At 37.7% G+C, this 17807-nt stretch overlaps 1 protein-coding gene across 1 annotated transcript in view; it reads left to right on the forward strand.

Annotated features, from left to right (window-relative positions):
- The window catches only part of ABI3BP (ABI family member 3 binding protein), a 183622-nt gene that overhangs the window by 58276 nt on the left and 107539 nt on the right, over window positions 1-17807 (forward strand). The window contains exons 11-19 of the mRNA XM_075105227.1: window positions 4779-4859; window positions 6448-6522; window positions 10811-10876; window positions 11395-11469; window positions 12651-12719; window positions 13983-14057; window positions 14710-14784; window positions 16104-16169; window positions 16529-16594. Of these exons, the coding sequence (XP_074961328.1) occupies window positions 4779-4859; window positions 6448-6522; window positions 10811-10876; window positions 11395-11469; window positions 12651-12719; window positions 13983-14057; window positions 14710-14784; window positions 16104-16169; window positions 16529-16594 (648 nt within the window). The remainder of the gene's footprint in view (window positions 1-4778; window positions 4860-6447; window positions 6523-10810; window positions 10877-11394; window positions 11470-12650; window positions 12720-13982; window positions 14058-14709; window positions 14785-16103; window positions 16170-16528; window positions 16595-17807) is intronic.

The following is a 17807-nucleotide window of genomic DNA, read 5'->3' on the forward strand; positions in this document are numbered from 1 at the left end:
AGTGTATCGTAAATAGACTACTTTATCAAGTTGTATGACAAGTATAACCCTATATTTTAATATTTACAATCTGAAGGCAAAAAGATTGGAGAGAACTAAATTGGTCAGAGTCAAACTGATGGAGTGACTTTCCACCCACTTTATCAACCTACATTTCAGAATTGTTTTGGTAGGCATATGCCTTTCTTCATTTTCTGTAGTCTGGGTTTTATCCTATAACTGAGATTGGAGTGTTGGTTCTGCTCTCACTAGAGACAATAGTCAGCTTCTGCCAACTTCATTGCTAAAAGGGGAGAAAGGAGGCTTGAATGGTGGCAAGATTTTAAAATGAAAAAAGAATTTGAAGAAACAATACAGTGAAGGTCTTCTTTGGTTTCATTTAGTCATATTATGTGATCTTGCTGGCATTACTCTATTCCATCTATAAAGTATTTCCTGGCTGGCTGAAACAGTGTAGCACGTTATTCTTTTGACATCACATGATTCACACAGGCACTGCCCTTAAATATGACTGTGTTTGTTTTATTCCCTAAGGATATCAAAGATACCATAGTTTACATCATCAGACCAATTCAGTCTTTAATTAAAGCAAAAAAACAACCAAACAAAACCCTCCTAAAGAATGTGTAGGAATAAAACAGCTGTAGGATGAAGTAATGTAGCAAAACTGTGTAATGATTGACAACCATCTTTTACATTAAACAATCCATAATTTTTTTCTCTGAAAATGTTTGTAGAATTTTCTTTTCCACTCAGTAGTTAAGTGCATTTGCCAAATATTAGTTTTAACCATCAATTCTTTTCTGTAAAACCTCCATATGGATAGCTTTTTTCTGTTCATCCTAAATATTAACAGGAAAACAAAGATGCTCCTCCACAGAAATTTATTATCAAAGGGGACTCTGAACTTTACAAGTTTAATATGTGTGTAATAAACAGCTTGCTTTTAATTGGAAATCTGTGGATACTTTTTAAAAAACTGTAAAGTTTTTTTTTCTATTTTTTTTCAAAATTTTTTTTGTTTTACAGTTTGAGCTCTCTTGTGGATTTAATTTAGTAAAATAATTGCAGAATTTATTTACCTTGTCTAAGCAACTGCAGAACAAGCAAGCTACAAATATATTTTATGAAACTTTGCCATTTTGTGAAAGTGAGAGCTGAATACATAGATTTATGTAATTGTCTCTCCCACAAAATCCTAGTCCTCAAGCTTGCATTCATCTGAACAAAATGCATAGTTCCTTGTGCTGGAATTCACTCATTAAGCAGGGAGACAGTGTGAAACCTGATACCAGAATTGATATATCACCTTGCGAGGAGATAATCACTCCATTCTGTTCCTTTACTTTGTGTTCTGTAATTATGTTTATGTACCTGGCATGCAGTAATTCCAGCCATAAACATAATCATCTCCAGGCATGGCACAGAATTATATGTTTATGAAGTTGGATAGTGTGTTTCGTTATACATAACTGGCAAGTACCGTTTTTTTAAGTGACAAATTTTATATAACCATTTTTTATAACTAAACATATTCTTATTGCTATCACACCATTAGCTGTTTACTGAAATATTTAGAATCATTTTCATTTACCACTTTGTGCTTCCTGTGTGGTTTTGCTTCCATGTCTCTTCTTCTGTGGTGACCATTTGTTTCAATCATTCTTTGTTGATCACACCACCACTGTCTCATGTTGAAGTATGAGTATGTCACACTATTTACACTAAAGAAAATATTCATTGTAGTTAAAGAGAAAAAAAAAAAAGAGTGCCAGGAAACAGGGAAATGAAAGTCAGTCCTTTAAAAGAAAAAAGAGATTCTTTGAGTGTCATTTCTGTCTAGCCATTGCATATGCAAAAATAACTTGAATACTTAAGCATTTGAGTAACTTAAGCGATAGATCTGAGCAGTGGCATTTTGCAAGGGCTGCATTTGAGAGGCAGGGTAGTATAAAGGCACAATTAATTGAGTTTAGCAGTAGGATCTACTTCATTATATTCCATTCAGACTTCCCTATTTGAAGACCGTACTGGATTTTTTGAGTAAGGCACAGTAATTATTTGCTGTGAAAGGTTTAAGGACTGGTGCCAGAAGTGGCAATAGAACACTGATGTAAAAGGAGCAGGGTGCTGTAGCAGCTGTTGTGTCACCAGTCATGCAAGAAAGGAAGAAAGGAGCTTGAAGTATTTCAGCAAGTGGACTGTCTGAAAGGCTCCATGAGCTGGGCTGCTCTTGTATTCCACTGGATCGTTGTCAAAGGGTGTGCTTTGTGATGTGACGTGGTTCAGTAACTTTTTTTGGTATATTTGTCTGCCAGGCATCCCATCATTTTATTAATTTCATGCCTCCCCTCCCTTGGCATGCACTTCCATGGAAAGACTGGTTAGTAAGCTCTTTCATGTTTTGTTTTTGCCAGGCTTGTTACAGTATTTTCCACTTAGGACTAATTTATTCTTAACACAACAGAATAAATTCATGCCTTTTTTTTTTTCTTTTGTTCCCCGTTCAATCTTTAAAATGCTGTCTAATATACCTTAAACTACCACTACATTTTTTCTCTCAGTTGAATCAAGTGTGAGCCTTTTTATTAAATTCACAGGGAAATTGGAGCTAACCAACAGTTAGAAATCCCAGCACATTTTTCTAGGACATGGAAGAACTAGTTGGGAAAAAAAAAATAGAGCAAGTTGTTTCTTTATGTAAGGGATGGTACCAGAGATTTATCAAAGTAGATTAGTGAAATAAAGAATAGGCTTGAAATTAAAAGTATCACCTGTGAATCCAAACTAGGGTTAATGTTTAGTAGGAATAACTTCTTTGTTGCCATGTTTCCCAAGTTCTGTTCCTTCTGTCCTCCTTCAGGCCCCTGAAGGCTTCCCCTTGTGCCCATGTGGGATATGAGAAGGAGTGAGACTATTGCTTCCATCAGAATATCTTAATTCCAGTTGTGGAGGAAGAGAAACTGAATGCATTCTTGCCGTATTCCATACTGTGATAGTAGAGTAACTTACCTTGCTTGGTCATGTTAACCATTTGCTTTGCAGCTACCATTGAATCAGCACATTAAGCATAGTTATCTGGTGCCCTGGAAAAGGCATTTCTCTCATTTTCTCTAATTCAGCTTTTAAAGCTTAACTTTTCTGCTTCCTGTATGTCTTTTTTACAAAAACGTCTGCTGTTGTTTCACATCATCCCTGCAATGTTCTGTGCAAAACAGCAGAGACCCTTGTTTCTTTTGTCCCAACTCCAGGCATGCTTTTTCTTGTTCAGCTTGTTCAGCTAACTTAGCTGACAAGAGACATGCCTCTAAAAAACCCAAAGCATAATGAGTTCTAAATTTCTGCATTTGCTTTTGGTAGGTTTGGGGGTCTTTCCATTATGACATTTCACCAATAAGAAATGCTAGTTTTTGAAGTATTTCTGAGGTGTGGGCTGGCTAGTTGTTTCTAAGTCTCTTACAGGTGAATTTTCTCCCACAAGTTTCACAGAGATAAATTGCTTTAACTTCTCTGTAGAACAAAATCCTCCTTTCACTGGTGATAGTAACAGCACTGTAACTGACCTACTAAAAGCTGAATTGGGTCCTAATAAGCCAGCATCTGTGGATATTCCAGCTTTTGTGGTACTGAAAAGCACCATACCCCAAAACAGAAAATAGTATAATGGTTGTAACTGTTGTAGTATTTATGTAACTATTTAGACTCTGGAAAACAGTATGTTTCTTCAGGAAATGAAATAAGAAGCTTATAAACCTACATGATTGGTTCTTGCTTGAAGCATGCTCAGGAGATTGTGGAAAAAGCATGGAGAGCATGCTGGAAAAACAAAAGCTTGTTCTCTTCTGTTGTATCTCAAAAAGAAAATGATCTTTTATTAAACTGAATGAATACTAAAATTCAGTGCTAAATTGATGCTGATCACCAATATTAAAGATCTCCTCTAAATACCAACATTTTCTAAATACTGTACGATTTGTTCTGCGGAAGGAATTAATGCTCTTATCACATTCAAGGCCGTGACCTGATCTTACCATCCTGTGTTCCATATCAATAAGCTTTGGCATTTTATAATCTGAGATTGCCAGCTGTGTGTATTGTATGACTTTTTAAACACTATGGGGCCTTCCGCAAGATGGAGAGGAAGGAAGTCATCTGGATTTACATATCACAGGAATTAAATGTTATGTGAAGCAGCTGGCAAAGTATAATTATACACTAGTTTATTGAAATATGGTCAGCAGTTCAGTTTAGGTACATTTAATGGTTGTTTAATAAATTACCCATGCTTTACTCTGAAGATCTAGAATTAGAAGAATGAATGTCAAAAGCCTATTATACTGTTATTGGAAAAATGAAAGAGCTAAAGTATTATAGGTGACTCTTTATTCTTCTCCTGAAAATTTTTATATTAGAAGGGTTAAAAATATCCAGAATAGCAGGGAAAATATTTGTAAATACACTTTGTGATGTAATGTATATCATAATGAATTTTGGTGGCTGTAACAGAAGTACAGTGTGAGCTTCTTCTTTTAGCTTTGTTCTTTGCGATTTATATTTTCTTTTGCTTATGTAAAACTGCAACAAAATAAATCCAAAATGTCATATAGACTTCACATCTAAAAACAAAAATAAATATTACTTATGGTGGAGTCAAGATGCTGCAGAAATTATTCTAATCAGCTGGCATAAAATGGTGTTAAAAAAAGCAGGGAGCCTTGGGCAGTAGATAAAGAAAAGCTCAGAGGGTTTCTAAATTAAATAAGGCTTATTTCTTCTAGCTCAGGCTGAGAAAAAACATGGACCTGAGGAATTTAAATCAACGCCTAAACCCGAATTGGTGCAAACTCAAAACATAATGGGTAACTAATTTTGCCGCTTTTTACTTTCTTTGTACAGTTAGTGTTTTTTCATCTCCAGCAGAATTTTTATACTACTTGCTGTATCACCTTTGTACTGACTCCAAAAGAAGTCCTAACTAAGAATTTCTGGTTCCCTTTGTGTTTCCAGCAACTCACACATGAAATGTAAAGCAGGATGCATCCAGCTCTGGCTGAACTGTGGCTATTATACATATGATTATTGCTAGCAGATTTGACTGGGTTGTTTAATTTTATTTTTTAAAGTAGTGCTTTCTGTCTATGTGACCTGCATGACTAACATCACGTAAAATTTCCATCACTAAAATTAATCTCAGTGAGAGAATTGAAATTATTACCTCCTTGATTTTCTTCTGATGACAGGTTCATTTAGGTAGCATTGAGAGTGATGCAAAAGGAAAATTTTATATTGCATGTGACATGGTATAATTGTATTTGTCCTGCAGGAAAGAAGACCTCTACTGATTTTTTCATAGAGGTGTCTTGGAATGAGAGGTTTCTGACCCAAGTAGTAACACTCTTAGTGTTGTGATTTGGAGCAACTTTTATTTACTTCTTGCATTCAGAATTCTAAATTCTCCGGTATTTGTTGCCTGTATTTTAATCAACAAACCATGCAAAATTATGAACACAAATTTAAACTTCAGGTTGTTTTTTAATTTTTCCAAACTTTGATTAGATTTTTCTAAAGCGTAGATGGCATCCATCCAGGATAATGTATGATAAAGGAAAACATTATCAGCATTTGCAGGACTGAAATACAGATCTTCCCATGAAGAGGACTGCTAATGATTCTCCATAAACATTTTTACATAATTCTATTGGTTCGTGTTAATGTCATACTCTTACTTTTGTCTTTTTTCATTTACAGTTGCAAGCAGATTTCCAGAATTTACTGAAGTTAAACCGTCAATCAATCTAATTTTCATTCTAACTTTTAATCAGTTTTTTTTAAGCATAACCAGCCTTGCTGTTTTTTTTTTTTTTTTGCCATGCTTTTAAACATGAAAATATGAAATTTATTCAAGATGGGTCACTGCTTAATTTCAAAGTAGGTGGTCATAGTTACTGATGCATGTTCTTTATCAAATTCCTGTGATTGATGAATCTTTATATTATGATAAGGGAAAATGTTCATAGAATCATAGAATCATTAAGGTTGGAAAAGACATCTAGGATCAAGTCCAAACTGTCAACCCAACACCACCATGCCTGCTAAATCATGCCCTGAAGTACCACGTCTACACTTCTTTTAAATACCTCCAGGGATGGTGACTCCACCACCTCTCTGGGCAGCCTGTTCCAATGTCTGACCACTCTCTCAATAAAGAAATTCTTTCTAATATCCAATCTAAACCTCCCCTGATGCATGTTCCCATCATTCATTCCGTTCATGTTCCACACACCTTTTTAAGTGACAAAGTTATGTGTTTTCTTCCTAGGTTTTTTTCCTTTTTATTAAATATCATTGGTTTCAGGAGTGAGCGGTTTATAAGCTAAAATATGGTTCCATACTGTGTCTTGTAATGTTTGTAATCAAGTAAAGCATTGATCATTTCTTTTATCATAGCTTCTAATGAAATAGAGTCACTTCATTCTGGATCCAGAATCTTTGATGCTCCAAAAAGTACAGTGACAGACCTCGGTAATTACTTTCCTTGTAAATTTGAGTAAACTTCAGTGGAAAATTATCTAATTCTTTTGTTGTTTCTGTGGCTGGTAGGTTTTAATGTTTCAGATGCAATAATATCATCCTGTATGTAAAATACGGTAGCCATTAGCTTTTTCTTCACAGAATCTGCAGCTTTCTTTCATTCTATCATGCTTTAATCCCAGCTGGCAATTAGGCACCACAGAGCCGCTCACTAACTCGCCCCTGGTGGGATGGGGGAGAGAATCAGAAGAGTAAAAGTGAGAAAACTCATAGGTTGAGGCAAAGTCAGCTCAGTAGGTAGACCAAAAGCCACGCACACAAGCAAAGCAAACCAAGGAATTCATTCACTCCTTCCCACGGGCAGGCAGGTGTTCAGCCATTGCCAGGAAAGCAGGGCTCCATCATGCGTAATGGCTACTGGGGAACACAAACGCCATTACTCCAAACATCCCAACCTTCCTTCTTATTCCCCCAGCTTTTTATGCTGAGCATGACACCATATGGTGTGGGATATCCCTTTGCTCAGTTGGGGTCAGCTGTCCCAGCTGTGCCCCCTCCCAACTCCTGGTGCACCCCCAGCCTGCTCGCTGGTGGGGTGGGGTGAGAGGCAGAAAAGTCCTTGACTCTGTGTAAGCACTGCTCAGCAGCAATGAAAACATCCCTGTGTGTCATCAACACTGTTTCCGTCACAAATCCAAAACAGACCCCCATACTAGATGCTATGAAGAAAACTAACTCTATCCCAGCCAAAACCAGCACACATTCTAAGTCTGGTTTTGCTTTATTGTCATGACAGGATGCTCCAGATTAATGCTTCATTTAAAAACAAACAAACAAAAACTCATGAAGGTATATGGACTTTTATCTATAGAATGATGATGGTAATTTATACTTAGCTAAAATCTGTACTCTTATCTCTGTCCTTTTCTTGGAAGTACCCCATGAGCTTCTAAGACTGTATTTCAGAGTTGGAGTACTGTTCAGCCAACATCAGTTCTGTGGGTTTTCATGTAGTTTACCAAATACTTGTATATTTGGTTAAAATAGTGCCATAATTTAGAGATGTTGGTGTGGTTTAAATACTCATAAGTGTTTGCTTACCTCTGGATTCATTAGCTGTTTGGTGATGAACTTCAGGACACTTTGGAAAGGCCTGATATTTGAGGTAGTACGGCACTGCTCACATTTTCAGAATAGTTTTACCTGCATTGGGGTCAAAATGTTGTAGTAAAAATCTTATGGGCAAAGAGAAAACACACTATTTCTTTCCTTTTTTTCAAGTTATATTTTTATATATAAATACACACACAATTACATGTGTGTATATGTAGACATATGTATTTACATATATGTGTATGCATGTATATGTATATAAAGCCAAGAATTTATTGTTAGTGTAATGGAAATCTTAACAGCCTATCTAACTCAAGAATCATCATTAGACTAGGTTTAACTCTTAGAGTAAAACAAAGAATATTAATGCAGGTAGAGTACTTATGTACAGAAAAAGCCTCAGTAATAGCAGTAGCATAATTAAAATAGTAACACACAAACTTCCTAGTTTCTACCCTTTTTCCTGGTTTTGCTCACCCTTCCACTACAATTCTGGGTCCTAAGCTTGGTGATTTCATGCTTGTGTTGGTGATGGGTGGGGATGTTTCAGCAAGTTATGTGCTTCTGGAGTCCTGTGCTGGGACGAATATGATGTTCATCTTGTTGATTTCTTCCTCCTCTCTTCTTTTCTCTCTTTCTCTCTTTCTCCTGTTCATTATTTTTTTGTTCTTTTTTCATTCTTTTTTTTTTTTTCATTCTTTCTTTCTTTTCTTTCTTCCACTCAGACACCTTACATTTGAATTTACCATATATGGTGCCATTTGTGTATGTTGGATACCATTCCTGTGTTCTTGTTGTTATCCCTAAAGTGAATGTTGTCCAGCTCCAGGTGTGCAGTTTTTATGACTGACCATCTCTGAGCCATTTATGGCATGGGGTCTCCAGTGCCAAGCCTGGTCCCCATCTCTTATCAGCCCATGCCTGCACTCCTCTACACCATATCCTGTGTCTCCACTTCTCAAGACTTCTCTGTACAGGCCTGTATTTCTCTACACTGTGTCATTGTGTTAGCCATAAATAGCTCCTTCTACCGAAACTACTGCTTGTTGCTGTTATCTATATAAACAGCTATCAAACTAGTTAACTGGAGAGACCTTGAATTAGTATGGATTTATATTTCACTAAGCATTAGTTATCACATAATAGTGCTGGTTTATTTAGATGGCATACTTCTAACTAAAGCAGTCTGCAAACTTTAAAATAATTTCCAGAAACATCTCTTACTTTTTGAAATGCATATTTGAACCAAATTCTCAAAAACATGAAAACAGTCTTCACAATTTGTTCTTAATTTGCTACAACTTTTTACAGCTCTTTTCCAGATAAGTTTGAGGGGTTGGGGATACATATTTGTTTTCACTGTAGTAAAAGAAGTTTGATTGAATCCAGCTTTTGGGGTGTGGGGGGGTGTGTGACACAGGGAGAGAGGTATTCGGTGATTTAAGAACCTATTTGCTATAAATGTAGCTGATAACCTGAAAATTATTAGGCATGGGAAGTATTTTTACTTTCTGCTGGCAAATAATAACCTAATCCTATGTTTCTTTCAGTGGTAAAGGTAAAATAATAGCAACTGAGGCAAAATACATGTTTCATTCAAGTATTTATTCTGGTTTTGTTCTCATGTCTTCCATTCCTGCCAAATAACTCAACTTACCAAAAGTGGGATTTAATTACGTGAGGCTGGGCCCAGCCGTCAGGTCAGCTGGAGTGTCTGTGCTCCCCATGAAGTCAATGCTGAAGTCAAAGATATTCTGTGAGAGCAAGGCAGGGGTCCTACAGAGGAGATTTCTCTGCACTGTTCCTCTGCAAGCCTTGATCACCTCCTGTCATAAAATCAGAAAAGAAAGCAAAATTTAATTTCTCAAGTTCAAGAGTGTGTGACCTGTATTCTGCCCTAGTTCCCCTGAAAACTTTTTTTTCTTTATTTTTTTATCTCGATTCGTACCAGAGGGAGACATATCCTTTATTTTATAAACTTTCTGTGTGGTCGGTATATTTTGAATTCAAACCTTTCTGAAAAGATAGCTTTGTTAACATGCCTTCAATGTTCTGTTGCCTTTGGGAGATCTCTTGTAGTTCTTACTGTATGTAAATGGAACAACAGAATCTTTTGCCAAAAGCTGTGAATCATACTGCTTTTGTTGATATTATTTTCTTCTCTGTAAATACAGAATAGAATAGAATGGTTCCAGTTGGAAAGGACCTACAACGATCATCTGGTCCAACTTCTGAGTCCAATTATATCAGGATAGTAACCTGGGGTCACATTTGTTAGTGTGATAAGCTGGATTGGAATTAAATGGGAGAGCAGATCCAATATATGAAATAAAAGTCTGTTCACTTTTTGGCTTATATTTATATTGCCTATGTTAAAAATGGACTCTACGCCTAGTTGTTTTTCTCAATCTCAAGCATTCAGAGAAGTTTAATTTTAAAATTCTGGTATAGCTGCTTGTCTAAAAAGCTCATCTTGATAAAGACCAACCAAAAATACAGATGGAAATTTTCTCTTTCAACGATATTATAACCTAAATGGGATAAGTGACTGGTGCAGATACGTTTACTGGAAAGAATGGTACTTACTGGCCTGCACACACGGTTGAGTAGGATCTGTTAGAAACAGGACAGTAGTGCAAAGCCTACACATGGTGGAAACTCATTCATGAAGGTCCTTAAGTAAGAATGCTCAATGACACCTTGATTCCCTGTTTTCATTAAAGCATACTTCAGGTTATCCATAATTCAAAGTGAAAAAAACATCAGATCTTTGTAATTGTCTTCATTACAACATAACAGATAAAAGATGCTGTTTACTAACTTTCATGATTATTTCACTGACTTCATTGTAGTCCATTTTTTAAATATTTCCTTTAAAATAGTTGTACTTAATGTAATAGGAACCAGTTTATACAGACCTGTGAGTGCTCTGAAGATCAGGTGTATTGTGTTTGAGGTTGTAGCTGCTTCACTGTGAAGAAAAAACTCTTAAGTAATATGGGTTCAGCCTGATTAGATAATGTATATCAAAGTTGAATTAATAGAAAGAAGAGACCTTCAAATGAAACAAAAACTTGCTAGTTACAGTGAAAATTAGATTTTGTACCGCTTGCAAGGGGAGTGTCTGTCTCAATATCATAATATTTTTTTTCATGTTTGGTCTTAGCTACTCAGAGTCCAGCCTTGAAATCTGTATCTCCACCTTCTGCAGAAACCAGAGAGACAGAGATTGGTAATCAGCATATCATTTCCATGATTTTTTTCCATTATCTTAGCATCATGTAGATCTGTAAATGGTAATTTTAAGATCTGCTGTAGAATCTTGGCTACCAACACTCACAGAGAGCTGCTTATTCACCATTCTTGTGTCTGTGTAACCAGCTGAAATACATATTTGCTACTGGCTTCCAACACTGTCTTTAAGCATTTTTTCTTATCCCATCGTTAGCTTATTTGTTTTTGTATAGCTGCAGCTCTTATCCCAGAAAAAATTCAATAAGATAAAATTCGTTGCTGATAATTCTTTTGGGCATGTGGAACTCAAATTTCAAGGCCAGAAGATTGTATTGCAAGCCATCACCTCCTGTTGTCATGACACAGTTGTCTCACATCTCACTTTCAGGCCATCTGCCATCTTGCTGAGCTTTGCATTAGCATCATCTGGAATTGCACAGCCTTCACTAAGCTATTTGATGCTAATCCATTAAGTCACAGGTCTCTCAGCATTTTAAGCTCAGATTCTTTTTTCAGCTTTTGAGGAAACGCAGCCTGTTTCTTCAGGATCCAAAACATCTGGTACCACAGAAGTGCAACCAACCAGATCTGGTAATGACTTCTCATAAGATTAATCCTCTTGACAGCTAGGAATTTTCAGAGGAGACATAGTGCCTTTCATTAAATAGTTTGTTCAGTTTGACATAAATGAAGAATAACTACAGGTATGGAGATGCTGTATCAAATAGCAGGTTTCTTTATGACATTGTATATGAAATATTGACTTAGTAGTTTGGAGGTTTTTCCGTATTTGGCTACAGCATGCAATTCTTAGCTTTAAAATTAAATCAGACTTAAAATAAATACTAAATTTAAACTGGCCTGTCCACGCCTGAGTTTCCTAAGTGGAATATCCTGATTTGCTGGAGTACTCAGGGTCCTGAGAAAATGGATTGGAAACTGCAGAAATTCCAACACCTGCTGAAAATGTAGCTCTTCTTTTAGTCTTTCTGTGTAAACATAGACATACTTCTAAGTGCATAGATTTCAAAACTGGCACTATAAAAATGTGTCATTGAAGAATCAAATTTCTATGATATGTTTCTCTTATTTTGTAGATGTAAGCACTAGTTATTTACCTGGGGCCACGGACAGTTATCCAAAAGAAGAAAAAAAATCCTAAGATGAGAGCCAGTTGGAAAGATTTCACTTCATTAGCATGCCAATACTGTAATGCCTGATGCATATGTTCTTGGAAGAATTTAGTTTTTGAAGGAAATCCATTACTAAAGGGGAGAGTGATTGCAACTGTCAGCCATTCATGTCTGACAAAAGACAGTTTATGTATTTCATTTGGTACAGCTCCTGCTTTGTCATCCTTTTTTCTTCTACAGTTTCAACACCACGACATCTTCCTTCTTGATCCTTGGAATTCTAGATGAAAACTCCATGCAGTACCAGTCTGCTAATATTTATTCATAATTTGTTCACCTTTTTTTTGGGCAGCCTTTTATTTCTCCTTTTTAACTCTATAGTTCAACATCTTTTTGTGTGATTCTGCTAACAATTTTGTCATTAGTTTCATTATGTGTCTGTGCATTAATGTATGGTTTCGGAAACTGTTTTCAGGTCATACTTAATTGGTTATAGTACAGAGTCTACCTTCTGTGGAACATAATACGTTAAATACTACCTAGAATTTTCTTCAGCTCAAAACAGAATGTGACGCTGTTGCATGATGGTTCTTGTCACTTCAAAACAACACAGCATGACTTTTGTTTTTTATTTTCCAGCTTCACATGACTTCCTTCATGTTACTTCTACTCCCCAAACTTTTACAGCTTCAGAAATACCAGACTCTGGTAAATTATAGTAGTATTATTTCAGAAGCATACCTTTTTGTTTGTTTGTTTGGTCCTGAAATGTTTACCACTGCTACTGTGTTGACGATTTCAGTTATTCCATAGCGCTTGCACTGGGTGCTGTCCGATGCGTTAGTTTTTCAAATCCTATAACAGCACCCTAATTCCTGGGATCAGACACAGCACAGGTTTAAAGCAAGACCGCAGCTAGCTTACAGAGCGTGAATAATGCAGTATCGATCAAATGGGTGTGTCAAGAAGAGATTTAAATTTTGCAAGGCTTAAGACTGTTACAGTCGAGTAAAATGATACTTCTTAGTGATAAGATTTTTTTTCTTTCTCTCTTTCTGTTTTTCAATGTCCGTATACATTTTGCTGTGATTTTTTCCTATGTATTGTCTTAAAATAAGAAAGTAAACACATCTTGGGCCAGACCTTTCTAACTAAGCTATACTTTGGCTTACAGCTTTGGAGATAGGTTGTTGTTTTTCCTGTAGCCTTTGATATGTGAGGATGCTTAAGTTTTTTAAGCATTGCTTGAACATGAACAAATATGTGCATAAGAGACGAGGGCAATGGGGAAGGGGTAAGAGAAGAAAAGGAAAGCAGTTCATTGCCCAAAACTTTACTCTGAGCAATGCAGCTGTAGTTTATTAAAGTTTTCTGCTGTATAACCTACTGGTTCTTGGCATCCCAATACAGTTTTCAAGAATGCAGTTTTGCTGCACTGTTCTGTAAAGCATTCTACCCCCAGGCAATGGTTTTAAGTCAAGCTAGTTCATTCTGTTATATGGAATACCTGGGCACAAATCTGACTGAAAAAAATTGGACAAAAATGAGAAATTGCATAGAGCTAAGTGACTGAATGAAGTGGTACTGGGAGGCTTTAATCTCTTGAAATCACAATTTTTCCAAAATTTGCTGAAGAATTTTTAACTTCATGGAAAGATGTGGTGTAAGTTGTAGAGCTGTTTCTTCAGGTGCTATTTAAGGCAAGTGCATGTAAGACTATATATAGATTGTTTCTCAAACTCTTTGTGAACATTTGCACGCATGGGAAAAGTAGAATAACATCTTCAGCTAAGTAGTTAGTGAGGGTATTTAAAATACTTAGAAAAAATAATTTTAATTTTGTAAATAAATAAATAATAAAAAATACTCTGCAGAGCAGTGGAAGGTAAAAATTTGTCTCCCCCAAATCTTCCTTCTTAATTTATTTACATGAAGTTATTTCTCAGGTGTATTTACATTTTTCTTCTGCAGCTAGAGATACTACTGAGTTGGAAATATCCATGCCTGTAATTACTACAGAACCTCAGTTGCTAGAAACGGCACTGGGTAAAATTTATAAGATTACTTCATTTTTATCCTTGCTGCTATTTTTGGAAGCTTTGTGTTGCTTTAGTTGTCACTCTCCCAGTAATTCATACCACTTATTGCTGCCAATTAACTAGATTGTCACATGCAATCATCATCCATCTCTGTAGATGGAGGATCGGGGGCATAGAGGTGGATTCCCTTTAGTTGGTTGGATTTGGTTTTCTCATTATTGAGGTCCTCAGCTGTGAACCTGTCTTTCTCAGTTTGGTTTTTTTTTTTCCTGTGCTGAGAGGCCTTAACTGTGAGAGGGAATTAAGTGCTTAATATATATTTCTGGGTAACGTTTCTGTGAAGAGGTTGTTTTGACTAGCTTTATATTGGATAGCCCGCTGACTTTTTTCTGGATCAAAAGGTGTTTTTTTTCTACCTACAATTCTTAATGTGCTAAGATGATTAAGTAGTAATTAGTATGAATAATTAGATCACGTGTTTTCCACATTCACTTCCACACCAGCCTAACAGCTCATGAGACACAGCAATGCCTAGCTGATTTGCAAGCAAATTTCCCTGTGCTTCCATTTTAACAACGCAACATTTTTCTGCTGAGTCCTGTGCTATCCATAGTATGTTTGAGGCAATTAAGCCTTTTAACACAAGATTATCTTTTCAGATTTAGGTGAAAGGAAGCCTCTTTCTTCAAGAGTCACAACATCTGGCATGCCAGAAATGCCACCAATCTCAGTTGGTAATGATATCTCTCTTCTCTGTAGTTCTCTTGACATCTAGGCAGTCTCAAAAGACACAGCAATGCTTTGCTAAATGGGGGATTTTTTCTGACTTCCTTTGTATGAAAGTGTAACAGGAGAGAGAGAGATGAGTTGTTTCTTCTGCAACATTTGGGAAATTTGGAATGAAATTTGGGAATAATAAGATTAATTTTTCTTATGTTTATAAACGATTAGCTAGATAGTCCGTGGGGTTGTCATCCATTATTTTTATTTTGTGAAGGATTGTGTATATGTACACACACGCACACACATGGTGCTAACTTGTCAAATTTGGTCCTTTTGTACATAGGATGCAAAAGCTTTTCCATAGGTGGAAAAAGCTTTAGCTATTGTTCTTAAAAACATCCCATGAGTTTTTAATCGTGGGAAAATGCCAGTTACTGATTTGGTTAGTGAGTCATTGAATGTTACTAGAAAAGGTTCACATAGAAGGGACCTGAACAGAATGTTTTCAATTTCCAAACGGTGGGAATATCAGAAAATACCAGAGAAATCACTAGGTACCATTTCCTTATTACCACCGACTGTTTCATCTTTGTGTGTGTTTGAAGACTATCACCAGCAGTATTGACTCCTTTACATCTGGAGTCAAGCCCATAGTATAGCAAAGATGAACAGTGTAAATGAGTACACATAGACTAGATTTTACACTCGTTTATGTATTAGGCTGTTCATTTTCTCTGTGTAAAATTCGGATAAGAGAGTATGAGGAATTCAGTTCAGTGAGTTTACTTGTTCTTCAGGGTACAACGGAATGAAGGACTGTACAAGTGTAAGTGGGTGAAAGACATGCTAGAATTCTGCAGAAAATTTACCATTGGTCACTTGTTTGCAGGCGTTTCTCTTCAGAGTCAGGCATCATTAGTGGCAGAGCCTGAGATGTCTGATCCATAGAATGAAGGATTTGCTTTATTCTAGGGAAAAGTGAGATCAGATCTGAATCCAAAGGTGGGTCTCTTGGCTCCCATGTTCCCCCTGCAATGATTGCTGGCATCTTTCAAGGAAACGTAAGGAGTGCTTTGATGAAGTAGTCATTTAGCCATTTTTCTGGTGAAGGAGAGCCATTTAGCTACTGAGTTTCAACGAGTATTGTGTTAGATGCAACCACGGCAAGATTGTTGCCTGCTGATTTGGTCACTGAGTCACAAGATATTGCCAGGAGAAGAGGTGTATGGCCCTAAATACAGAGCTTTGGGGAGTTGCAAACTGGTGCTGCTTGTACTGCTGTGGCAAGACTACGTGGCTATCTCAACATCATTTCCATGTCTGACCGCAGCAAGCCAGAGACCGGACTTGGAATCCACCTCATCTGCTTCACTGGAAACCACAAGGACCGCGATGGGTAAATAGCCAGTGATTCCCTTCCTCTGTCGATGGCTTTGGCAATGCTTTTCTCTGCAGCGATGAGCCTGTCCAGATGTGTCGATGCGGTTGGTCCCTTCTGGCTCCTTATTAGAAATTGCTCCATTTGTAAGCTTTCTGCTGCCTTTTTTGGGGTTCCGCTGCTAGGTTTACTCTGTTCCTGTGGGCTACCTACGCCAATTGAAAGGTAGTATCACGCCACCATGGGGAGTGACTCTGTGACATGGAAGCCTGCCCCAAGCAGGGCCACGTCTCCTTGTTTATAGCTCTGTCTTGATACCAGCCATGCGACAACAGCCTGTCCGAGGACCTGAAGGTGGTTTTTGTGTTTGATCTTAGCTACTCGAAGACCAAGGCTGAAGCCCACCACTCCTTCCTCCCTGGCAACCCAGCAAACCGTGATGGGTAACTAGCAAAAACCCTTCTTTTCCCATTTGCTCATTTCTCTCTCGCTCCCCGTCACGCCTCCCACGCCAAACCACCTGGCACCCTTGTCATCTTCCATGGAGCGTACGAGGACTTGTTGGTGCAGCTTGGCTGGCTGAAGCACTCGCCGCACTTGTTCTGCAAACCTGTTGTTTGATCCCATGCTTTTTCCATTGCTGACGAGCGTTTTCTGTGGGGACTGAGTGACAGCTTGCAGAGGGAATGTATTATTGCACCTTGCCTTCATCTGCCATTCCCCTGCTTCTCTGTGTTTTGGTAGCGGGTCTTCCCTTCTCTGACACGTTCAAATACGACAGCGTTCTTAAGAGGCTAATCCCTCTTAAGGGATGAGCTGGGCTGGCACAAGAGGACAGCACTGCAGTTCAGCTGCCACCGAGTTTTCCTGGTCCAAGAGTGCAGCTATTGGTTGCTCCAACGTTGATGGTCAAGGCTGCCAGTTGTCATCCACCCACCCGTTTACATTGTCATCACCTGGAAGTGGGAGTGCTTTGCTCTAGTGCTGCTTTTGAGGTCACGTTGGGCTTTTAAGAACGATGCCTCTTTTCAGCTTTTTTTGGTGAATCACGGCATGTTTCTGCAGAACACGGCACCCCTTGGCACCCGGCCGTGCTGCCGATCTAATTTCGTAGTGATATTTCTTGCAGATCCTGGTATCAATGCAAGACGGGCATTGTCCCAAGAGATAGTGTTGTACTTTTAGCCAAATTGTCATTCGTCTTGGGTCTATGTTGGGGTGAAACATAAGTGTGGAGATGAAACAGCCGTACACGAAAAGCCGTATTTACTTATGGCATTGGAAGTGGCAATTGGCAACAGAGGTGGCGATGCTCTTAGAGGTAGCTTTTTTCACATTGGCAGGTGTACAAGACCCATCCTGTGGCCTGGCAGTAGTTTTTAGCCCATAAGGTAACAAAGCAACAGATGAGCAGGCTGGTAAGCCTGCAGACGTGAAGTCGAGTGCAAGTGAAATGTATAATGAACCATGTTAAGTGTCTTCAGTGTTATTGTGGCATTTTTGTCTGTAGTAATCTTGCTTTCATATCAGCTGAGATATGTTACGCACTTCAGGGTCTTTTCCTGGGAAGTTATATTTTTGCCTTGCATTACTTAAAGGACTTTTCTTATCCTTGTTTTTCCTGTGGAGCAATCAGATACGTTTGATTATAACAAA

This window comes from Phalacrocorax aristotelis, chromosome 1 (genome assembly GCF_949628215.1).
Source record: "Phalacrocorax aristotelis chromosome 1, bGulAri2.1, whole genome shotgun sequence".
Taxonomy (NCBI): Eukaryota; Metazoa; Chordata; class Aves; order Suliformes; family Phalacrocoracidae; genus Phalacrocorax; species Phalacrocorax aristotelis.